Source organism: Dinoponera quadriceps, unplaced genomic scaffold (assembly GCF_001313825.1).
Source record: "Dinoponera quadriceps isolate SergipeBrazil2010 unplaced genomic scaffold, ASM131382v1 scaffold707, whole genome shotgun sequence".
Classification (NCBI taxonomy): domain Eukaryota; kingdom Metazoa; phylum Arthropoda; class Insecta; order Hymenoptera; family Formicidae; genus Dinoponera; species Dinoponera quadriceps.
The window spans coordinates 1014504-1039442 of NW_014555450.1; the positions used below are offsets into that span (position 1 = coordinate 1014504).

Sequence of the window (24939 nt, forward strand, 5' to 3'; positions counted from 1 at the left end):
CGTTTAACGACGCGCGTGCTGAGTATTCTCAGACAACCGTGCACAGAGAATCAGTCCTTCCACACGGGAAAAATATTGTAGTAAAAATTTTGTAATTCTGGAATATACCGGAATTATAACTGAAATTATGATGTGTATTGTAATTTTTAATGAAATATCATGCGTACATATCACTAAAGATCACAACACGCATCATAATTTCGGTCATAATTCCGGCATGGTCCAGCATTTTGCAAAATTTTGCGGTAATTTTTACTGCAATATTTTTTTCCGTGCACGCTTAAATTTGAATCCTTGAATCTCAATTATTATAAGTTCAAGTCTCCTGAAAATCCCTTACTCACTTGTTAAATTAATTTTTGATTCCATTTATCATGTTGCAAAAAATATTACTTCAGCTACGCAAAAACATTTTGTACTTATGTTAAAATCGGTCCTTGCCAAAAAGTTACGTTAAATTTTTAACACACCCGTGTATTAATTTAATATATTGAGTTTATGTTATCTCGATATTTCGTATCGAATCAATATTCAACATGTATGTGTAAGTATTAAAATAACACATTTTATATTTCAGTGTCGATTAACATATGGATATTAATTTCGTATTAATTTTTAATAATAACCTATTATTATATATTTGTGTTACTTTTCAACATATTCACCTTGTGTTAAATTGATACAAAAACTTGCGTGGCTCGTTTGCGAAATGTGTTAAATTTAAAACAAAATTTTTATTGTGCAGGAGAAATCAATAATTCATTACAACAGAAGCTGAAGTGATAATATACGAGACAATCGACGTCATAACTGTACCCGGAACATTCAGAAAAAACGCAAATATCTTTTTTATCCGTCATTTTTATCTGTCGGATAAGAATGTAATAAAGGGCTCGTGTTTACATTGTCACTTTGGTTCCTGTCATAACCGATTACGACGCAAACAGTGACTCGTAATTGCGACTATTTGATACACTCCTCACTTCATCGGGAAGAACGTGTTCAAACAGTTTAGTACAAAAGAGGGTACACGCTTAATCTCCATTGTCGATCTGAACAGCTTAGCAGCTTTCGCGCCGCTGTCGCGTGGGAGAACGTTTTCATGCGCGCGATATGATAATACCATTACGTCGCCGTGTGTAAGATTATCGAGATGTATTTATTTTAAAAATATCACGAGCGGGTTTTCGCACGTTTCCGGGTCGGATGGTCGTAAAGAAAAAAAAAAAATAAAAGAAAAAGCGAAAAAAGAAAATAGTAAAAAGGTATCTTTATCCCGGTGAGTGGTGAGTTGTAATCGATACACAAACGCAGAGACACAGACACAGGTCGTAACTTCAAAAGGTTTATTATATTACATACAAGTTATATCCTGTGTGACATCTCGGACAAGGGTATTGTAGTTGAGCGGCATATCTGAGAGGTATTCGAGTAATCCAGACAAGTAAACGCGGAGTTAGGGGGAGGGGAGAGGGATCGTTGGACCTGCCGACCGCGGCGCGAATCGGAGATCCGATTAAGATGCTGCGGCTCGAACGTACGTTACGTAGCGGTGTGATGGCTCTAAATTAGCGTTAACACATACTCCAACTCCGTCATCGATCTCGACGTTGGAGTCTCGTCGATGAGAACGAAGAACGGAGAAGTAGAGATCTCCTCCCTGGCGCTCGGTGGAAGCGCTATATATACAGTCCCGTCGATTATTTCGCCGCCTCGGCGCAGAGGCAGATATTCCCGCGCGAGTCTCCGAGACGAATTCCGAAGTAGCGTCCCGTAGCGCGCGCACGGGAGGAAAAGAGATCGCCGGCAGTGGCGGCGGCGCTCACCGAAACATCGTATCGACGAGGAAAATCAGGACGAGCAGAATAAGTCTCCTATTTACATCGCCGGTGCCGCCGTGTTGCATCGCTGCAGGATGTTCGCCTGGAAAGAAAATTACACCAGACGGCTAAAACGCGTCATTTCTCTCTGTCGCCTCTCCCCCCTCCCCCCTCCCTTCTCTGTCCCGTTCTCCCTCTAAGTCATTACCGGGAGACATAGTCTCTCGTCGATCTTTCTCGGATGCTCGCTAACGAATGTTAAATTTATTAACGGACTCGTCGAAAGTGGAGACACGAGAGGAGACGAGACGAGATGAGACGAAAAGAAGGGGAGAGAGAGAGAGAGGATCACACTCTAATAATCGTCCGAGATTTGCAGAACCGTCGGCTGTATCAGGGGCATAACTCGGCGATAAATACGCCAATCAACCGTCCCACGTGTTATCGAACTCGAAATGTTGACACAGTATCCATTAGTAAAACGACTGTAAATACGACACTAGAAATTATTATTAAACGACACGTTTACATTCCATTATCGCGGCTAAATAACGCACGTGACAACATTACATGTTGTTTGCATGTACAAAAGCAATGCACGACGAATATTACTATTAAACAATAGCTTCCCTTCCCCTTCTCTCTCTCTCTCTCTCTCTTTCTTTCTCTGTCGCTCTCGCCCGCTTTCTCATTCCGTGTCGCGACGCGTTAAACAGTTATCACAAAGGCAATTAATATTTGGACGGTGAGCCGCATTATTTACGTCAAATACATTAGTGTAACGAAGCGCGGGGCGAAATCTGAGGGAGCATCACGCATGACTCGATGCACGGACGCGTGGCTCGGAATTAAAACAAATATTCCCTTATCACAAAATGCCGCGGGGATAATCACGTAATGTTACACACACTCTCTCTCTCTCTCTCTCCCTCTCTCGGCGGAGAATTTCGAAATTAACTATCGCTCCCCCATACGCACACAAATACACACATAAGTACACACACGTGCAGCCGACGCGCCCCGGTATTTTGCTCACCGTTTAGTACGTGCACCATGACGCTCGCAGGAGTGACTTTGCTCGACGCGCATGTATAATTACCGCTATCGTTAAGGAGAGCGCGCGTTATTAGAAGCTTGCTGGTGGTGCCGCGCTTACCCTTCTCCGTCTCCAGCGATACGCCGCCCCTGCCGAACGTAAAAGCATTAGCTGACTTGCGAAAGTTCCTGCCAAAATCCACGGAGGCGTGCTTTATCGCGTGTTTACGTATTCCCCTCGGCACGTCGCCGTACATGCGCCTCGGACCCGCGTTTTACGTCAGTACGCCGCCGACGATTCGTATCTCCCTGCGACCGCGATGAACTCGTCTATCTTTACCGTCGGATAAATAATAGAAGCACCGATGGCGCGCCGATTGTTTCGCAATGACAGGCAAACACGTGACTCTGGCCGATGCGAACTCGCGAAGGCAAGCGGAGGAATCATAATCATGAACGCGAAACGGAAATCGTATCGTAGCCGTATCGTAAACGCGAAATCCCATCGTAATCGTATCATAAGCCGGAAATGGAAATCATAATCGTATAAATGCGAAACAGAAATCATATCATAAACGTGAAACAGAATCCGCGGGTATTCGCGAATTAATCTATCTCCCGGCCATAGACATTCTCCGAGTCGACGTAAAAAGAGAGCAACGCCAACGTGCGCGGAATCACGCGCACGAGAAAATTGCTTTTTCTTCCGCGTCTCTATGTCGATTTGTTGCCACATTATAGCCCCTTAAAGTTTCAGTACGCGCTCGGCTCGGCCCTTTAAAAGTCGCAGTGCGCACGCGTGAGCGCTGTCAACGACCGCGTGGCCCGGCGACCAGCTGACGCGCCGCGGCAGTGGGGGAAAGGCCCGCATTCCTTGCATAAAGCCGACATCACACTAACGATTGCGATTCGCAGTTAGCTGTTACTTTTCAATTAATCAGAGCAAATCAGCCACTTATTGAGGTTAGTGACTGCTAATTTGCAACTAATTTCTAACTGGTTTGCAAATAACACGCAAAATTTCGAATTATTAATTAAAGAAACCTTTATACATGGCTATTTCCAATAATTACTAATATAGTATAATAACAAAGTTTGTCCCCGTTGGCCTGAGACACCCTGCATATTCAAAATTCTTTAGAAAGAACAAGTGGCACCGAAAGGATTAAAAAGGATTAATTGGTCTGCATTAAGTTAAATTGCAATGAGACATATCGATTGTTGAAGTGGAAATAAGTCTATTGTAGGAACTAAAGACCCTCTTAGTTAGATAATGCTATAAAGAGCGACAGATATAAAACGTAATTAAGAAAAGTAAGGCTCTCTTTTGCTTTTGATACCTCTGTAAATTAATTTAACTTACACCGTGAAATTACAAGACGGAAATAAGACAGCATTTAGTTTGGAAATATCCTGTATATAAACGCGGGAATATTCTCTCGTTAAATATTTAAGTATGGTCTCTCTCTCTTAAGGGGATGCTATAGTCGTTGACGAACTTGATAAGCATCTATAACGGAGAGGCGATCCTCGAAATATTACGTTACATAATACTGATATAATCACGCTATTTTGTTCGTATTCCTTATACATATAGGTTTTATGTAAACGTTAGTGCGATATAAATGTGAATAAGATGAATTTGTGCTACTTCGTCTTACCATATCTAGTCAATATACATAAAATTTTTTCTACAAATTTTTCCTATCTTTTTGAGCTTTTATGTACAATTGCGAATATATAGAAATGTTCTCCGAAATGTCCCTCACCGGAGCAAACACACACGCGGTACAATTTGTAAAATTTGTTTTAGGTAAACGTTTGCTCCATTTGACAGGTCGACATTTCAGTTTCGAAATTTTGAATCGTTCTCGTCACATATCGGACGATGCCCCGATTCATTTCCATAATTTCGCGTAGATAGAAGCACTTGTAATTCCGTGCAGTCAATAAGACGTAAGTCTTGCAGGAAAAAGAAAGAAAAATCAGTCGGTAAAGTTTTCAAGTATAGCATCCCCTTAAACAGCCGGTCTCCGAAGAATAAGGCGATTAGTTGGACGCGGTAGGAACGATCACTGCAGATTCGGAAGTAACATCGGGGCGAAGGAAGCACTCTCTAATTCAATCTCTAATTGTCTGCTTTGCCCGTGCGCGTGTTTACGCGTGATCGTCCGCAATAATGCCATTGAACAATGATTCCATTACACGGCTAATTGTGCGCCCCGGCTTAATCGGCTCGTACCTTGGCCCGTCGAAATCGATCACCGCGCCGGCATGGTACCAGGTCACGTTGCTCGGGGGTAGATCCTGCAGCTCGATGATGCAGGTCAGGCTGATTGTGCTGCCTTTCCTAATGTATAGCTCCTGGGGGCCCGTGATCCTTGCCTGTATATCTGATAAGGACAAGGACAACAACGCCAAGAGGAGAAACGTGTGTGAGCTGCGCTCGCATTGGCTTCGTTACTCTCGAGGAACGCTCCGCGCGACAATCGAGTCGTTATCATCCGCGTCTCGCGCGCAACGTCGATTCTACTTTACTCGACTTTGCTTCGCTACTTCTGCTTCTACTTCTTCGGCAAAGGATCGTGCTCGCGTTCGCTCGCACGCGGGCGCACAAGACAAACGCGTGATCGCCGGAAGGCGGGAGTTAAAGCGATCGGTTTTGCAACCACGAAAGACGCCCGTGCGGGGTCTTTAAGGCGCGATTTATGGGCAGAGGCTACCTCCGCGGAAACTCACCCAAAACCTTCAGTGCCACGGCCCTATATATCTTCGGCTCTGTATTAACCTGACACTCGTAAATGCCGGCATCCCGCGGTTGCACGTAATCTATTCGCAGATTCCAGTCGTCGGTCTCCGGATTGCCGACTACCGTAAATCTCGCGTCGCTCGTGTAAGTCACCGACATGGACGTTAAGATGTGTAGGTCCCTTTTTCGGATCCAAGACACCTGGGGTTACGTACGGGAGTCTCGAATGAGGTACAAGTAACTGCAATCCCGCCTTTAACCCTTTCGCCGTCGGTGGCCCTTTCAGCTTGTCCGCCCGTTCGTTTCTCAACGTGTTTCGCGTTTATAACGAGGAGTCTTCCAAAGATTTCGCCGGGAATCCGCGAATTCGGAGATACGTAACGTCACCCGGCCCAGAAGCGAAATTCGCGAACTCATTCGGAAATCTAGCCGGATACGCGTCGTAGAAACGACGAAGCAAGTTCGAAGTTCAAAAGGTCGAGAATCGGGAAATACGGGCGACTCGTCTCCGCGAAGATTACACGGATCTGTCGCGGTAGCTCTCCTCGGCGAATTGCGATGGATTAAATATTTTGCAGATTACGAATCCGACAAGAATATCTCGCGGGTTCGAGAGAACGAATCCATCACAGATTCCTTTTCAGAAATATTTTCAAAATTATCAGAAGACGTTACGATCTCCAGAAGAATTTTTTTAGAAATCTTTTACAGGTTAAGAACGTTTATTATTTAAAAAAACATTAATCACGTAAGTATATAAACATACGGTGGACGTTAAGAGCCAAATTTGCACAGGTGACAGTCGTTTAAATTTATTGAATTTTAATACAAAATTGCGATACGTTTCGACCTTACTTGTACTTTGTACAAATTTGGTTTCCAACGATTATTGTTATTATATTTGATTGCTATCTGAAAAGTCTTCTGTTATACAATTGAAAAATAATAATATTAATTATTATAGATTCTTTCCTTTAGAAATCCCAGCAGATTTGACAAATTCCGTGGAGAAATGCTCGTTTGCGAGGAATCTGTCGATAACGTCAGCTGCGTGCACGCAATCGCGCGGACAGCGAAAGGGTTAACGCGCGTTACGCAAACATGCAATGTATCTCAGACGACCGCCGCGCGATCGATGAGATCGACGAGACTCAGGGAGGAAAGTTCGTGAGACTCACAGTTCTGTTTCCTAAGTTCTTAACGCGGCACAACAGCACAGCGGCCTGCCCTATGGCCACCGTCAACTTTTGCGGCGTATCTTTGAAAAAATATGTCTTCTTTGTGCTGCGCTGCGACTTCTCCCCCTTGCCGAACGCGTCGTCGTTGAGAGGCAAGAACGCTGAAACGGAGATAAATCGTGCTGAGAAAGATGTCGGGGCCGGGTCGAGCCATAAATACGCGTAACTTCCGCGCCCGCGACGCAGGTGGCAAATATGTATTTCCCTCGCGAAAATCTCACCGCGGAAAGAATCAATAAGCCGGCCCGATAAAGCCGAATCGTGCGGAGATGAAACGTGCGGAGAGAGAGAGAGAGAGAGAGAGAGAGAGAGACAGTGAAAGCGTTTATGACTCGACCCGATATTATTGTCCTCGAAGATGTTCTCGTCGAAGGGACTCCGATGTACGTCCGGTCCGAGAATAATGCGGAATTTCGCGTTCCTAATCAAATTCCTCGTTGCATTTTCCCCCTCGTAACAAAATACATACGTTGAATTGTACGTTATATAATATGTACGCGTAGAAGTTAATTATTTAAAAAACCGTACGTAAATCGATAACAATGTTTCGAACATCGCTCGGGATTTCGTTGTTGCGTTATATGCGTTCACGAATTCGCCCGACAAAACGGGAGAGGACGCGATGTTCAAAAATATATTATTTCAACGGGAAGAAATATTTTAATTGTATGCTTTCCCGTCGTTTGTTCGTATGAAAATAGAAATGCCGGGAATATTTTCGAATAACGTAAAAGTGATGGCAAAAATACATCGAGAAATTAATAATACGCAACTATCGCGCATTCGAATTCTTCCCTCTTGCGATAATTACGGTATTTTCGTCAAACTGTAAAAATCACGTCGGAGGTACCAGGAATTGCGAAGATACGCATGAACTGTAATCTTCGCTCTTTTAATTAGAAACCTCTTTGTGCAGTTTTCATCTCATATAAGGGAATTATTAATTCCGCCTTTTCGTCTTCCGCGCGCGTGCTATTTCCGCCCGTAATGAGTGTGTATCCCTTAATCGTCTTGTTATTTAATTTCGCGTCTAATTCTGGAAGATACACGGGACCGTCGCGGATGAGAGTATAATAGCCGATTTTATATCAATTAACACTAACTCCGGGTTAATTAATTCCTTATTCCTACACGCGCCCAATTACAGCTGGAATTATTAGCTCGCTATCGGGTATCATTTTTTAAATATCTCTTACCGGATAAAATTGGGAAAAACGGGAGCGAAGCGTTAATTATACAAGATCGAATTACTGGAAACTGAAAGATGGAAAAACTAGGAGAAACAAATTATTCGATTTTATCCTACGAAAATAGCTCCGAAAATTTTCAAATGCACATTCCTCTCTCTCTCTCTCTCTCTCTCTCATTCACGATTGTCTTCGACTTTTCCGGAGACTTTTCCGCGTCTCTCGACTATCGATCGTTCGTTTCATTTTCCCGAGAAAGAAAAAGAAAAGAGAAAAGGGGAACGCGCGACGAACACAGAACGCAGATTCGGGAGCAAAAGTTGCACCGTCGCGCGGCTGGAATATTACTCATTCAGCCGAAATTACACCGTGTATTAGACAATAACCGACGGGCGGGCGTTAAAAGTGTTGGAAGGAGGGGGGACATTTACCGGTGCCGCGTACGCCGTGAAACGGTTCCGCGTGTAACAGGTATCCGATTCCCAGGAGCAGGAGGGCCATGCCGTGGAACGGTGCCATTTTTCACGCACTCATTTCTCAATCCGATTCATATGCGCCGCTCCTGCGAGAGTTGCCGTCTGTCCACCGTCCGATACGGACGTTCACTCACCATCGTCGGCCCTTCGAGAAGTACCCGCGGGAAGATCACGCCGGGATTCGCCGGCATAACGGACTAACACACTCTCCCTCACTTCCTCAGGCTTCGCGAGGGAGGGAAAAGCCAAGAGAGAATGAGAGAAGAAGCGGGAAAACGCGCACGAGGGTCGGGAAAAGGAGATCGAGTTTCTTTCCCGCCGTCGTCATCACGGCGCCGCGAGGAACGTCCCGAGCATAATTAATGCTCTCGGTCCGGCGCGAATTATCCCGTCGAATGACGCGTTGTCATTTCCCTCGGTGGGACGCTGCCAATCGCAACGATTAATTTGTCCGACGGATTTAACCGCGGAGACAGTAAGTCGCGCGTCGCCGACGATACTTTCGAATTCCTCGCGATTCCGTCGGCTGCCGCGGGTCAAAGTTCGCTACGGGGCGGTGCGATACGGTTGCGGGCCAAGCACTGAATTTTGCTCCTCGCGGAGGACACGAAAAAGCTCTGAAATCCTGGCACCGGTGGCGCCGTGCCCATTCCACGGGTACGTGCGATTGCGCCGAAAGGTCGGCATCAGATATGATTTCCCTTAACCGACGAGACATGTTTATCCCGGCGAACCGGGGAGTCTCGCAAGAGCCGTACGTTATCGCGATTTACCGATGCAATCGCACACATACACACACCTCTCGCCTCGGCTCGCCTCACCTCGTCTCACCTCGTCCGGCTCGCCGAGCGAGTTCTCCGGCTCTTCTATTCGCGCGAAAGTATAAAGTGGTTTACGGGCGAACTCGCCTATTTCCGGGACAATTCTCCGCCGGGTATAAATAAGGAAACAGGGGAGAGGCGACGAGGGCAGACAGGCGAAGATAAGGAGGCTTCTTTATGCATATTAAACGATAGATATATATATATATATATATAGATATATATATATTGCGATAAAATCTCTCCAAACACAACAACGTATTCCAACAACATACGACGTAGGTCGTTCGTAACTTACAATATACATGATAGAAAGTAACTTTAGGCAAGATCCGACTACCGGAGACCGTTCGTTCGCGCTTCCGGCCTTGCGCGTTTCTTCGTGCTCGCGACGATATCGAGCTGCTTACCGAGTGACGCAGATCGGAAACAGCTCCGAACTGCGCTGTCGTATTATGCGTATTATCATGCGTGTTCCTTTGCGTATCGTCGCGCTGTGCCGTGCCATTGCTCTTCTTCCGATACTTACAATTTATGACACAAGACGCGTGTTAATATACAAATTTACCGCATATCCTTATTGTTTGAGACGTGACGATACAATCTGCCTCATAATTTCGCTCCTAGTTCAAAGGCATGTACATGCGTTCGTTCGAGTTTACTCGAGTATATACGTTTCCACGTGCAAAATATCAGATCGATCACCGAAATCATGTGGAAATCAATGGTGGAAGAATTTTGCCCGATAATTTACAACGCATTTCTCAATACAACGCCCGTTGTGATTATTATTTAATAATAACGTCTGATAATATCCCTTCTACGTAGTTTCTACGTAAACTTTCATCTATTTATTCGCCATTATGAGAGGATCTTGGTCGAACTGCAAATGACTGTAATTGCGGAATGAACACGTTTTCTTTACGTATGATCGAATAACTGTCTATCTTTGCACTGGTCAGATATATACGTACAGAAATAAAAATAGATACAAAAGTATCGTGTATAGCAAGAACGGCCGATGCGTTAGTCTTAAATATACACTGATAATTATGCACAACTTACGAAATTCTTCCGTTACCAAGAAAAAAATATATATCTATGTACAAGTTGACTACACCATCCCCGTTACCATTTGTGACAAATATATAACGTATATGTAGATTTTTACATAAAAAAATATATATATAAATATATATGAATCTATCTATGTGCACGTGTAAAAATATGAAAGAAGTGTGCATATGAAACTTAACGCACATTTCAAAATATGAAAATAATACCATGGAAATTCAATAGACGACAGAATAACAGAGAATCTATCAAATTTCCTCCGAAACTCTCTTTATCTGAATCTTTTGAGCCCTATTGCACTAAGTTACGTCGCTTCACATTGTCTATGGAACGCTGAGAATACCATCGGAATAATCGTCCGTGTTATCGAGAAACACGAGGATACCGTTTACTTAATCTATTTTATCTACTTGGAAGTCGCCCTTTGTACCGCCGGTTTTGGACACCAGCTCGATACCGTGGATTTTCATCGTGCCGGGAGCGGCTGCGTTTTTGCACATGTCGTAGATCGTGAGCGCCGCTACACCCACGGCAGTCAGAGCTTCCATCTCGACGCCGGTCTTGCCGGTGCATCTCACCTCCGACGTGATCTCCACCTGGTGCGATTTCTCGATCAACCTCGCCTTCACCTTGACGTAAGTCAGGGTGAGCGGATGACAGAGCGGTATGAGGTCGGGAGTGCGTTTGGCGGCCATAGTGCCGGCCAGCTCGGCCACCGACAGCACGTCGCCTTTCTTCACGTTGTTCTCCGCGATGAGACGACCGAGGGTGGGATCTACCTTCACGAATCCCACCGCTACAGCTGTGCGCTTAGTTTCGCTCTTCCCGCCGACATCCACCATGTTGGCTTTACCGGTCTCGTCTATGTGCGATAACGTCGAATACATTCTGATGCCCGCGTTATTTCGAAACTGCACGGACGTGCACAGCGGATACGCGTGCCGCGTGTCCCATGTCGACGTGACATTGCGCGCTTTTCGCGAAAATTTCGTCTTACGACTAGCTGCAATGCACAAACATTAGTTAGTCAATTTTAGTTAGCTCAATGTTAGTTTTCTTTTCGGCGCAGTCGTCGTGTGTACTCTTTTTCTTTTCTCACGCTGAGAGTTGTTATAAACAGAAAGTTCCCGGGATTTACGATACGTCTGTGCGCGTCTCGACAAAGCCGAATACTTTGACACGACCGACTAATAATCGCAACGATACCAATTTAACCCCCGATCAAGATCATCGGCCTATTTTCCATCTGAGTAAGATTGAACATTCCTGAAATGCAAACGTCTCAGTTTATCGGTTTGTCGACACTGCAACAGTTCATGTAAAATTAACAGAGATGAGGGATGGGCGCACGAAAAGAGAACAAAAAGACGAAATGAATGGAGGAGACGAGAAAGGGGAGGAGCCCCCTTTGTGCGGATGAAAATATTCTCGGTGAATACTTCGTTACACCAAGTTACCACGTGTCAGATCTGATCGATATGTGTCGCGTACCTGCGTGTTGCTTCTTCTTCCGCGACACTGCTTCTCTTATCAGATCCCTAAGTGCACCTTCCGATGCACCGCTTCGCAAAGCGTCTCTCAGCGAGACCTCGCCTTTCCCTTCGAACAAACACACCTTCAGATTTCCGTCCGCCGTTATTCTCAGACGATTGCACGAGTTGCAGAAGTGTTGGCTCATGGACGTGATAAATCCAACCTGCCCTACGAATCCTGGCACCTGATAGGCCTGTCGAGAGAACACGATGTGTACAATGCATCTTCAGACAACCCAGCTGAGGTATTAACAAGAATTGAACCTTGGATGTATCGTTGGGCTGATTCGGTAGAGCCTGGAAGTCGGGATGCTTCTCTCGGATTATCTTCTTCATTTCGTCGAACGACACCATCTTATTTTCCTTCCACTCGTTCCCTTGGAACGGCATATATTCTATGAAACGCACGTCGATGGGGCGATCTCTCGTGAAATCGACGAAATCGGTTATCTCATCGTCATTTTTCCCTCGCATTATGACGCAGTTGACCTGATTATTAAATGTACAAATGTATACGACACATATATATCCAAATAATTTAAAATTTGATACAGTTCAGTTACATAATATAAAATTTTTCAATTATGTTAAATGATATCAATGTTCTTTCTCTTTTACCTTCACAGGATTGTAGCCAATCTGGACAGCGAGATCTATAGCAGCCATAACTCTTGCCCAGCCCTGTCTACGTGTGAATATCTCAAAGCGCTTCTCCTTCAAAGTATCCAAGGATATATTCAGTGCATCCAATCCCGCTTTTTGAAAAGCTGGCAACTGGCGAGTCAAGGTCAGCCCGTTTGTGGTGATCGCAACTTGCTCCAAGTTCTTCAACTGCTTGAGTTGTGCTAACGAATAAAATTGTGAATAGAAACGCTTTAAAAGCTGATATCATCTTTCACAGTATTAACATTAAGTTAATGGATGATTATTCACACTGACAAAAGATTTTACCAACAATGTCAACGATATCCTTACGAACTGTAGGCTCGCCGCCAGTCAAACGTATCTTGCGTACTCCTTCCTTAACAAACAGATCGGCTATTTGTATTATTTCATCTGTCTGTAAGATACCATCCTTCTTGGTTAACTTGACACCTTCTGCTGGCATGCAATAAGTACCTACAATGATGACAATGTTAAAAGACTAATATAATGTAGAAAACATGGAAATTTGAAGAAAACTTACAGCGTAGGTTGCAACGTTCAGTAATTGATATCCTGAGATAAGTGTGCTTCCGTCCAAATGTATCGGTGAGTATCTCATCCTGTTTATCCTTTTGCATTCTTGCTCTGAATCGTTCCAGCTGTAATAAACACGTAAAAAACATCTTGCCAAAACTTTGTGAAATATGATGCATAGGCATCGAAGATTAAAAATAGGATGAATTATAACACGAATGAAACAACGCTTACTCGAGTTGACGTTTCTGCTACCGTAGCAGCTTCTGTGAACGCATTCGCAGCACTGCAAAGCTGCCTGAGGAAAACGCGTTTTCGAAACATTTGTATAAAACCTCATATAATAGGACGAAAAAGTAGGAAGACAAAACCAGTCTCGTCGCGGTAATTATTTAGTTTAGCTACGCTAGCACAAATATGGATGAAATTACACTTATTCGACGCGTATTTGCACGAAACGAAAGAATCTGGCAGAAAAAAGTGTCGCTCTGCCCCGCGAAGAAAGTTATTAATCGTCAAAGTTGACGACTTGATAGATTAGGGAACCTGTCATACCGACGAAATGTTTCGATATGAGCATGCTTCGTGGTATTAACAGGTTCGCTACCACCGCTGCATATATGCGTCATCCTGATTTTTGTATCTGACAGTGTGACAGATATGCGGGGCGTGTTCTTTATCAACTTATGATAACGTATTACAATAAATTTGGAAATGAACATTATTGTTAAGCTAAAAAACAATAAAATAGATGTAGGGTGTCCTTGGTCTAGAGATAATTACATTTTTATAATATAAATATATCCTAAAAAGACCCATGTCAATTGGGGACATATTCTAACAAAAAAACACCCTGGGCTGTGGTGCAAGATTTTCTTCTTAGACCCTGGCAACAGTAAGTAGGAGGTAAGTTGTTTTTATATTAAAATTAAAACAAAAGATATATAAAAATATATGAATCTTATTATATAGGAATGAGGTAATTCTGTACTGTCTCAGTGTTATAAAGGTTCCTTCAGATTAGAACATGATCGTTCGTGGACTCCGTTGTCTCAACTACAGGCAAAAGATGATGAATTAAATATGTTTAAGAAATTTTCACCTAACAATGCAGTTATAAATTCTCTCTTGCATACCGTTATGTTAAACACAGCCACATAATGAATTTATCCTATCAAAATTACTTAATTTTATAAAATACAAATTATACAAGAGTATACTGACATAAAAAAAGTTACCAAAATAACATCTCAGTTTGAGAAAGTAAATGTTCCATGATGTAATTTAAGAAGCAAGTCTAACAAAAAGTAATTTAAAAAGTAAATTTAATTCATGATTCAATATTGAGTTGTTTGTAATTTATTCAATAGATGCACACGCAAATGTAGTTTCCTGCTTCATAAAATGGATATAATCACGTACACAGAAACATCATTTAAATCGTTAACTATTTTATACAACTAATTCCACCATGTAATATATTATATTTTTAATTACCCTAATAAATCGGCTGTGCAAATAATTAACTAATGTTATTATACACAATATGCAAATTGTATACCCAGATATGCAGCTAGAAACTTATTTATATTTTCACCTATAATAATGGGTTATATAGAAAGATCAATAGACCTCTCTCTCTCTCTCTCTCTCTCTCTCTCTCTCAAAATATAATATATATTATTATCTCTATAGAGGCAGTAAAGTAGATTTGTGTTTAGGTTGACTATGTTCTATTCTCTTCGCAAGGTATCTTCCACATGATTTTAATAAGCAGAAACCATATACGATTTAAAATTTATACATATATAATATGCATACGAAGAATTTTAAATTGTATACTCCAGATACCCTTTAAAAAGATTATATAAAAAAAAACACACTTTTAACACAATACAACAAAATGTGTATGTACAAAATACGTCCATACGACATGTACGTATTCTTTCACACTTTGGATTACATGTGACTACTTTCAAATAGTTAAATATCATTTTACTGAGAGAAGACAATACTAACATAGCATGGGGATCAACGAACACTCGGTATTTTTCATCTTCTATGTAAAATTAAATTTCTAAGAGTTAACAGTCTACACTGCAATAATATGCCGATCATTTATGAGGATTGCGGCGACTGCGGCGTTTTGCTTTTAACGTCGACAACATACGTCAGGTGGTGTTCACTTTATGCGCTGAAACACACGAAAGGAAAATAGAAAATAATACATTAAAATATTAAATAAAAATTATACGAACTGTGTACAAATACAGCCAGCATATGTGCAGAATGCTACTTATTTTTTTGCATTTCACATCGAGATGTTACTGCATGTTTCGATTTTGGAACGAACAAATAGAAATAAATTCTTACATGAAACTGGTATCCTCAGAGGTGCATCATCTCGTATGATACATTCATGCGTTTGAGCGTGGAAAAGATACTGTACCAAAAGCTGCTTATCTTCTCCCACACATGGATCATAAAATCCAGGTAGTTGGCTCTGCAATGGTACAATATATTATCTGCTGCGCAATAATACTTGATATATCTTATTATACAATTAGAATAATCAATAAATAATACGCAGGATGTCTCAGAATAAGGGGAATATTTAAAATATCTCCTTTGTTTTTAATGATATCAGAAATGTGTTCAGAACACAATTTGAATGGTTTTGAAGGAGGAATACCGTGGAAAACAATTTTTATCTTTATAGTCATTTTTTTCGATTTATTTTTAAGGTTCCCATATTTAGACCCTCAAGATATTTAAGTGTTTTCCTTACGTTGGGACACCCTATATATACATCACTATAGTTGCGTTCAGAAAACACAACGGTTGTATAACGGTTGAGTGATTCTAAATTTAGGAATCTAACAATAACGACCGATAATCACTGACCACTCACTGATCGCTTGTTTTTTTAACGCAATCCATATGTTACTCGAAACAGATTACAGGAAAATGAGATTATATATCCTAAATACATGTAAAATAAAAATATGATAGGGATCTAATATTACAGAATCGGATACCTTGGACGCCTTATGAAGAATCAATTTGGAATCTTTGACTAAACATTGTAAGGGAATCGTCACGTCTATCATTTCATCTCTGTGTCCGCTCTCTTCCAAATTAGACCTGTCTTGCTGAGGATAGACGAATCGACCGTACAGAGCTTTAGTAATAATTAATCCTTTCTTGGATTCCTCCTCGGCTCTTATCCTGCTGACGGTCTCTTTCATTAGTTCAATAGCAGCTTTGGCTTCTCTTTGTTTCTCCAGTATTCTGGACTTGTACATCTCCTTCTGCTTCTCCTTCTCACGTTCCTTCCGCTCTTTCACCACCGGATCGATTATTAGCTTCTTAATGACTGTCCACGTTACGATGGGAACCACAGTGGCGTAGAAAACTGGAGCTGGAAGAATCTCGTCGCATAAGTGGATAGGAAACGTGTATGACTGCGAGGCACGACTCAGTTTAACTTTTAACGTGACGCCAGTCGGCACACCGACGCGTACAGCTGCCGAAACCGAGCTGTGCTGAGAGACTTTTTTCTCCACGCCGTATTCGAAGAAAGCGCCGAAAGTACCAGCTCTGTACAAATCATAACAAAATTGATTATCCGAAAATGATGTATATCTAGATAAAGAGATGCGTGACGAAAAAAGAAATATTTCTCAACGATACTAACTTGACGCTACTACGAAGCCTGAGCTGTTTCTCTTCCATTTTATAGGTGTAATTAAGGCTGACGAAAGAATGTAAAAGTCCGAAATGTATGGAGATTGCAGTGTACGATCGGGATGTGTCTCTCACAATCATGGTGCTCATGGCATCTTGTATGCCAGCTCTATACGTAAGATATCCCACTGTATGCTTGTCCAACTGCATTGCAAGTGCTGTAAATGATGAACTTATATAATCCTCACTAATACTCTCGTAATATTTTCTGGGTTTATCTCAGTCAGACTAACTGGTATATTTTTTAAGAATTACCTTTCATACTCTCATTAAAATCACACACGTATTTACACGTCCAAGTTAAAAATCGATTTGTCGCGCGCGAAAGAATGTGTGTGTGAATAAAAAATGGAAATCAAATACAATATTTGTGCGAAATTCAGTATGATATATAGTTTTACAAGCGGACGTACTTCCCACGTAGCCAGCTTTCACACCGTGCGACGTGAATTGTAATATTGCTGCTCCATCACAGAATAATCTCTTTGTCAATGTGCGAAATCCTTTGAGAGAAAATGTCGGGCCGTTGCCAGCCCCGACCTCGACTTCCACCCAGCCTTTGGAAGAGATCAATCGTTTCGCCGAGATATTAATCGACCCGGAACCCGTGCCGTTTTGAGTGCCAAGTTGTCCGGACATAGTTATTGTGTCCTTCAATGTGAGAGGCGCTTCGATAGACTGCGCAAACGACATTCCGCTAACTTCGATGCACGAGAAAAAGCCACTGCTAGAACAAAATTCAAAGTATTCAGTCACGCAAGCATATGAAATCTTAATCAACGTTTCTCATAGAGAACAACTTGAGGTTTGATCTTACCTATCAATGTAATCTTCATCGTATGTCGTGAAAAGATCGGTCGCATTAATATTTACTGTTACGGTGCCTTTAGGATTGGTACGCTGATGCAAACGTCTCTCTTCTCTTTCCCTGGCCAGTCTTTCATATTCCTCGCGAATCTCCTGAGGTGTCTTTGTACGTTGCACGATTTCCCATCCTTCTGTCTCTAACCCACGGGTTCCCAGTGAATCGTAAATTGCTCTCTGATGTGGGTCACTCAATACTGCAATATTAAACGTTATTCTCAAGTGCACAATTAAACAAATAAATAGAGAAAGTACATAATAATGCATATGTAATTACAATAAACCTATATTGAATAATCCATATTGAAATCAATATGTATCAATCAATGATTGATAGTCGTATCAATGAAATGATACGTGTTAATGAAAGGCAACTTTAAGACTTTGGCTGTAACAAATTAATAATCTAAAAACAACGATGTCTTCCTGAGACAAATATAAATATTGATATTAATATTCAATTATGCACAAACCTTCGTATGCTTTCTTAGTACGATTAAAAAGAACCTCGGCTTCTTTCTTAAGCGTCGAATCTGTATGCTTGTCAGGATGATAAAGCCTGCTTTGTCTGCGATATGCATTGCTGATATCTTCAGGACTAGCCTAGAGCAGTAAAACACATGGTCACAAAAAAGAACATGTAACCATTCTTAGTTGGTTACATCATCATGTATGCAAATTTTATGAAAGAGAAAACTAAGTGAACTGAATATAAATTAGTATCCATCGTCGATATTTCTATAATATTCAATTGAGAACATTTATTATAGTAAATAACATTTCAGAGGTGCAAATTGGTAATGCTCGATTGGCACTACCAACGTGTTTGTAGGTCTGTCATTAATAATTACAATTCCAAATGTCAGAGATTAGTCGTGAAAAACAACATAAAGTTCTGCAGAATTGACCGTATTACATCAACGTTGAAAAGTCGAGGGTCCACGTGGAGGGACCAAAACTGTTCTCTACCTTCCACGGGACCGGAAATTTTCAGAACCACGAGTAACGAATTGATGGACATTCTTACGTTTCTCGGGATATTTAAGAAGGTGTAATAATCGTCCTCGATCGTATTCTCCTGGTCGCTTTCGTCGTCCATTTTAAAACCAGTGAATTTTGCACTGTTCAATAAATCCTGAGAATCGAGTAACCGCGTTTGCAGGTTCGGTTTTTATATGTTACAGCAGAGCACGGGACAACAGCAGGCCGGTTACTTCCCATTTCATCTGGTTCCCGTTAGATGGCGGTCTGTGTTCGAAGCTGAGGAATCTGAAACTGTCAGGAATTGATAATTTCGAATTACCGACAGTTCGGACATATATATATTATTATTATTATTATTAGTGACCAGTGATAATAACCTTACATGCATATTTTTATCATTAAACCATGAGAAGTGTATAATTGAGTCTTAAAATAACAATGATTTCTCTTAATATTGAAATTGCGAGTCCTAAAATCAGTACGAGTGTCCTCGAATTCGCGAGTACGCGAAACAGGATTATTTCTTCATTTACTCGTATCGAGGCGCCGAATGTATCAAAATCCTGATCTGATTTTGCATCGAGTTTTAGATCATCCCGAGCGCGGAGCTACGTGCTTCCGTTCGACGACGGCCCTCCCCCGATTGACTCGTGAATGGAGCTTTATATTATTTGTTTGGGCCAATCTATCGCTTGGCACGGGGCGGAAGGCGACTCGGCGGCGAGGAGGAGGGGGGGATTTTTTACGAGCGGAACGTAGCGGTTCGAGAACCACGAAGGGCTCGTTCGCGCGTATAAGGAACGTCAAACGCGTAAAAGGTAATATTGTGCGACGGTGGGTCGCCTTAAACGTAAACATTTACGCCTCGTGACCGCTAAAATATGAAGCCGTCGCTCGCGAGAGACGATAGATCTTAAATGCCTCGCGACATAACCCTGTAATAATTTACGAGGTCCCTCTCGGAGGACGATGGCGACCCGCGTCTTGCGTTAATTCGTCGTAGGAGGCGCATGTTATGCGACCCGATGCCATCCGACGCGCCGAGACAAATCAATTTCAGCTCGATGGAGCGAAAGGTTAGAGAACGCGAATTTGGCCCCGCGAGGAGGTTGCAAAACCGGGGAATTGCGTTGCGTATCGTATTCAGTTTCGAGTTTTCCAGGTTAGGTTGCGATTTTGACGGTTGGATTGACAGATTTTCTTTCGGTCTCAGATATGGACACGCTATTACCGTCGAAAACGGTTGGGAAATCCGATGTACACCAGCAGGACGGAGAAAGTCAGGGTAAGGACGCATACAACGGTGATTTTCGAACTAATCCACTGTATGACAGGTAATTGAATTTTTTGCGAATTAAAGTCGAATGAATCAATTCCGCCCGAGATAGGGCGTAGTAATATTCGATAAATTTTTCGAAACAGACGAGAGATTGAGGAGCTTCTAGTCACGACTATACTTCGCAATACCGTTCTACGGAACGTGACCGCGTGGTAATCGCTCCTGTCTCGCCTCGCCGCGACAAACAAACGACTATAAAACGGCAGTAAAAAGCGAAGGGTGAGCTCTCGAGCTTGCGAGAAAGGAGGAAAGGAGGGCAGAAGGGAGAGAGAGAGAGAGAGAGAAAGAGAGGTCAGTCCGGGTCGAGAGAGCCAGTTTGCTTTGACATTGCCCAATCAAAACAAGGACTCCCTTTCCTTCTTTCGTTTCTCCAAACGTGCTCTGACATAAGCTGGTTGGAAGGATAAGGGCTCCTTAGTTATCGCGACTTATCAGCTTTTTTCGGTAATCAATTACTATGACATAATATTCCAATATAATTTCACTGAGAGTTAATTGATTGGGAAAAAATGACTCAAATATACGCGAAAAAAATACTTAATTAGGATAAATTCATAAATATGTTTTCTTCTTCATTTATATACCGGATTTTGCCAGCGTCGATTAAACCTTAATCTGAGTTTAAGTCTTTGTTTGAAGAGAGTTTAAACTCAGGTTAAGGTTCAATCGAGATTCGTGAAATCGGATATTAACTGAATTAATTTAAATACCTCGCAAGTCAAGCTGAACTTTTTAAGCAGAAGCATTCGGATAAAAAATCTGGAAAAATTCCTGAAATCAAAATGTGAGACTTAAGAATGATCTACATTAGAAGTAAGCAATAATAAGGACGTCTAATCGGAAATTAACCTTCCGACGGGCACGTGTGTGCGTAGAGTGTACACGCATCGGTTTTATGGGGAGAATGCAGGTAAAGGATTAATAACGCCGGCGAATCGAGGCGATGGTCTCTGGAACAAAATTCGCGTGTTCGCGCATCGAATGAAAATGTGATATCCGGATATCAGTTTTAGAGAGGGTCGTCGTTCACGGTGCATTAATTAACTTGTCCACGATAACGCAATAGTGCGCAGGCGCGCGAGGCAGGCAGGCAGGAACAATCGAACGCGACCGGGCCGGTCGATGTTGCTAAACACGGTCATTGTGCTGAGTTAACAATACCCCGCTATATCAGCAACATCGGCGTCCGTAAGTCCCAGCATTCGGTCAACAATTCGCACACTCGGCCATTGCGGGCTGTTGAAAAATATCCGGCCGCGCTTGACCACCGTTGTTCCCATTTGTTTCCCTTCCTGTCGTCAAACCTATCTACGATCCGCGATTTCCGTAGATCCTCGCGGAGGGTATCAATACCGCGAGGAGCGTCTGGATCAGGTGCGATCAGGCGCGATCGAAAATCTCATTTCGAGAGCGCCTTAAATCAATATTTTCCAGACGTAGACATTACGTCTTAACCCACAAAATAGTAGGTTTTCCTAATTGATTTCCTGATTCTTTTACTTATGCGATTATAGTTGCAAGCATCAAACATTTTTCTCTCACTGCACATTCCCTTACATTATTGTTACTTATTATTACATGAACGGGAAGAAGTTTTCCCTTTGGAACAAAAATACATAATTATAGCAATATGTTCTAACATTTTTATAGTTTTCTTAAAATTTGTTTTAATTCATTTGCAGAGAAGTGAGATCATCGTACCAATCAACCAGTCAGTATCCGCAAAATAAATCTCGTCGATTTTCATCAGGATGGAAGTTCACTTTACTCCCCGTAAGTTCGATCATTTTCGTCAATGTGTCAGTTGATCTATTGAAAAGTCAATCTTGTCAATCCTGAAGTTGGCGAGAGTTTCGTCATTGTCGCATCGATCGAGAATCGATTTATCCGATCGAATCTCCACCTTCTCGAAATGTGGATTTAGAACGGCCTGAAAATACGCTCTTTGATCGCGCTCGAAATTACAGTGGAGGCCGCGTTTATGGGATCTGCGGTCGGAAAGTTCGCCATTAAACGGCGAATTTGCGTGCCTTCCAGTGCCTCGCTCGTCGGTGCGATTCGCGAATTGAACGCGAATCGAACGCAAAGCTTCGCGAGGAGTCGCCGGGGTGAATGCGAGTGCGCACGTCGAGTCGATGTCTTGGTGCAAGCTTCCGACCAATCGCACAGGACGAGCGGCTCGCTGATGCCGCCCCAACATGGCGTCACGGTCTCCGTTATTCCCCTACCACGTCTCTCTTACGCGATATTTCGCCAGCTATCGGCCAGCTTCCTCTTCTTTTATCGATACGCCGCTACCTCCGCGTGCTCCCGTCTGTCTTTTAACATATATCTGCCCTTTTTTTCGTAGCGTAAAATCCGTCGTGCAGAATCGAAAAATATAAATATACAGTTCGATAGAAACATTTATGTACAAGGTGATCGCGTGATGCATGCGCTTCGTCGGTGGATGCAACGAGAACGTGCATCGTTGGAAACTTCGTTGGAAAACCATTTCCTCTCCGTCGCGAGATTCACCTCGACGCTACGCTTCCCATCTTGTGTCACTTGTAGTTTTCATATTTAAAAATTTCGAACGTTTCGTGAAACGTTTTATGTAATGCATATACGTGTGTAATGTGAAATTTATGTAACGCTTACTTTTGTAGATTTTAACTCGCAGTATTTTACATTTAAGTTGTACCTTACGTCTTAAGTGATGTATCGAACTGTGTATTTAACTCGTCTGCTAAACGGTTTGAACGTTTCTTCTTTGACGGTTTTCGAGACGCATCTGACACATAGTAAGAAAAACATCTGTCTGAAAATCTGAAAAACACTCGGCGATTTTGTACCGTAAGAAATTTGATGTTAAAAACGGTCTACTGAAATTGTATTTAACAAAGTAAATATATTAAACAGTGATATATTAACAAAAGGTGAATTTTATTAATTTAACATTTATTTGTATATTTTCTAACATATTTTCCACGTTAGAATAACACAAAAATTTCAGTGGACCGTTTTTAACAGAAAAGTTTTTACTACCGATAATTCTCTCCTAAGTGGCTATGTACAATCGCTGCTCTTTTGTACAAAAAACCGTTGGGGTTCAGATACAGACACGCTGTTGATAAAACCAGCAGAGAGCTAATCGTTCGTATGTTTAGCATAACATGTACATCTTTGACGATGGTCAGCGATTTCGGCGCGCGGCCTCGTTCTCTTGACCTTAATTTCATGACATCGATTCTAACTGGTGATTAACCGAATAAAACAATGGTTGCTTAACGCGCCTCGCGGAATGCGACGTCAGCGTAATTACATAACGTTCGTCCGCCACGACCGACATATGACTTATCACGTCTTCGTACCTTTTTTTTTCTATTACCGGTCAAACACGCTTCGCGTGTTGAAATATTTCGAGACGCTCGTTTTCAGTAGCGGTCGGCTTAATCGTTAGGTATTTATCCGATCTCTCAGATCTCAGTCGGCAAAAAGTAACGCGGAAGTACTATCTGAAAAGTATACCCAAGAATCACGTCGCGAAGAATGCGGGGGTGTCCGTCGTGCTCGTGAAAATTGGTCTCGGAGATGCTGTTGGGGCTATAGCGAACTTAAATCGGTGATCGAATACGACGCGAAGTTGCCGAGAGGTCGGTCGACGCGCGACGCGGGTTCGCTGAGGGAGGCGGCCTGAAGTCGCGCCCGGACGCCGGACTCCGCCTACCTTCACGTCGCAGGGACGCGCGCGCCGCCGATCGTGCTCGCGGCTGTTTAACGGCCCAGTCTCGCCTCTCGCCTCCACGATTTCGTCCTCGCTCGTGTCCGTTTTCGCGCGCGCGCCTCACCCAGCCGACCCTCGTCTCTCGCTCGCGAGTTTCGCGTTTTGCGACACGGTGAATCTCGGAGTGACCCGGTGGAGGAGAGAGTCTCTCGGGGGTCCCCGCGGAGAATACACGCACAGCAGGTAACGACGCGACGATACCAATATGGCTCTCTTTGTTGTCAACCACGAGAAAACCTACTCGACGCGATCCTCTGACTGCGTCTCTTGCGACGCTCGTGGTAAAAAAGCGCGGGCATTTTGTTATCGTCGAGCTGCCGATCGCTAATTCGGCCGGGCGCACTCCTGTGCATGGCGAGAAACCGAAAGACAAAACGATTAGCGCAAGGGAGTACGCATAGAGAGAGAGAGAGAGAGAGAGAGAAATACATACTGCTTTCAATATTGTCTCAAGTATATTTCGTAAGTTTATACATCTACAAGTATGCACGATACAAAATTTTGTTAAAAATGGTTCACTGAAATTTCGTGTTATTATTTATAGGAAGTGTGTTAAAAAGTACACAGATATAATGTTGAATTGACAAGGATATAGTTGACAAAGTGAATGTGTTAATTTAACATTATATCTGAAAATAGACAACCAAACGCGTAATGTTTGAAGGGGACAGAATTTCTGGTTATAAGAATCAAATCTGTTTCTTAAAAACTGTAATAATGTAAAAATCGTAATATTTTTAAGAAGAGAAGAATCTTCTTTTCAATAAGCGAACATGAATTTTTCTAATATTTGTGATGAGTATATTTTAACGCTATTATCAAGAAAATATTTCAGATAACCATTGCTTGAAAGAAGAAAAATAAGCTGAATAATTGCTTTTCTTCACAGTACTAGTAATATTTTTCTGTGTAGCGTGGAGATGCTCGACGATAACTTTAAGTGCTCGACGTGCATCTGTAAATCGTGCTGTTTGGCAGAATTGATATCGGATTCTCTTGGGCTGCATTCGAAAACCCTACTCGATAGATAGAGTGGCATTTAATTAACCAATCAGGACGAAAGAGCAAAAATTTATTTATCATGATTCGTTAATAAACGTTACTCCACGACGAACCGGTTTGTTTTCG

At 42.4% G+C, this 24939-nt stretch overlaps 4 protein-coding genes across 9 annotated transcripts in view; 1 reads left to right on the forward strand and 3 right to left on the reverse strand.

Moving 5' to 3' along the window:
• Positions 1–1382: 1382 nt before the first annotated feature.
• Positions 1383–9072, reverse strand: LOC106744233 (hemicentin-2-like). Its single transcript, XM_014618811.1, has 6 exons — positions 8461–9072; positions 6783–6943; positions 5595–5805; positions 5098–5248; positions 2857–3005; positions 1383–1923 (listed from the first exon to the last, which is right to left on the reverse strand). The coding sequence occupies exons 1-6, from the start codon at positions 8546–8548 to the stop codon at positions 1823–1825; spliced, it is 861 nt and encodes a 286-aa protein (XP_014474297.1). The 5' UTR covers positions 8549–9072; the 3' UTR covers positions 1383–1822.
• Positions 9073–9540: 468 nt separating this feature from the next.
• Positions 9541–13810, reverse strand: LOC106744229 (molybdenum cofactor biosynthesis protein 1). Of its 2 annotated transcripts, XM_014618807.1 has the most exons (8): positions 13346–13810; positions 13119–13236; positions 12884–13051; positions 12551–12777; positions 12197–12421; positions 11892–12126; positions 11616–11666; positions 9541–11403 (listed from the first exon to the last, which is right to left on the reverse strand). In XM_014618807.1, exons 1-8 carry the CDS (start codon positions 13433–13435, stop codon positions 10793–10795), a joined length of 1725 nt encoding a protein of 574 aa, XP_014474293.1. In that variant the 5' UTR covers positions 13436–13810; the 3' UTR covers positions 9541–10792. The 2 variants fall into 2 exon arrangements, with proteins under 2 accessions (XP_014474293.1, XP_014474292.1); XM_014618806.1 differs by lacking the exon at positions 11616–11666 and having other exon boundaries at positions 13346–13805.
• A 1234-nt stretch (positions 13811–15044) lies between these two features.
• Positions 15045–18930, reverse strand: LOC106744228 (dnaJ homolog subfamily C member 11). Of its 2 annotated transcripts, none has more exons than XM_014618804.1 (8): positions 18750–18930; positions 18196–18325; positions 17676–17919; positions 17272–17585; positions 16809–17016; positions 16150–16711; positions 15485–15614; positions 15045–15305 (listed from the first exon to the last, which is right to left on the reverse strand). In XM_014618804.1, the coding sequence occupies exons 1-8, from the start codon at positions 18819–18821 to the stop codon at positions 15283–15285; spliced, it is 1683 nt and encodes a 560-aa protein (XP_014474290.1). In that variant the 5' UTR covers positions 18822–18930; the 3' UTR covers positions 15045–15282. The 2 variants fall into 2 exon arrangements, with proteins under 2 accessions (XP_014474290.1, XP_014474291.1); XM_014618805.1 differs by having other exon boundaries at positions 15046–15305; positions 17272–17582.
• Positions 18931–19365: 435 nt separating this feature from the next.
• Positions 19366–24939, forward strand: part of LOC106744252 (fork head domain transcription factor slp1-like) — a 31060-nt gene continuing 25486 nt past the window's right edge. For 2 of the 4 annotated variants that reach the window (XM_014618846.1, XM_014618847.1), the window contains exons 1-3: positions 19368–19524; positions 19920–19991; positions 21728–21818. The gene's annotated coding sequence lies outside the window, so the exon portion shown is untranslated. Of the gene's footprint in view, positions 19525–19919; positions 19992–21727; positions 21819–24939 lie in introns of all 4 variants that reach the window. The other 2 variants (XM_014618849.1, XM_014618848.1) reach the window with 2 other exon arrangements.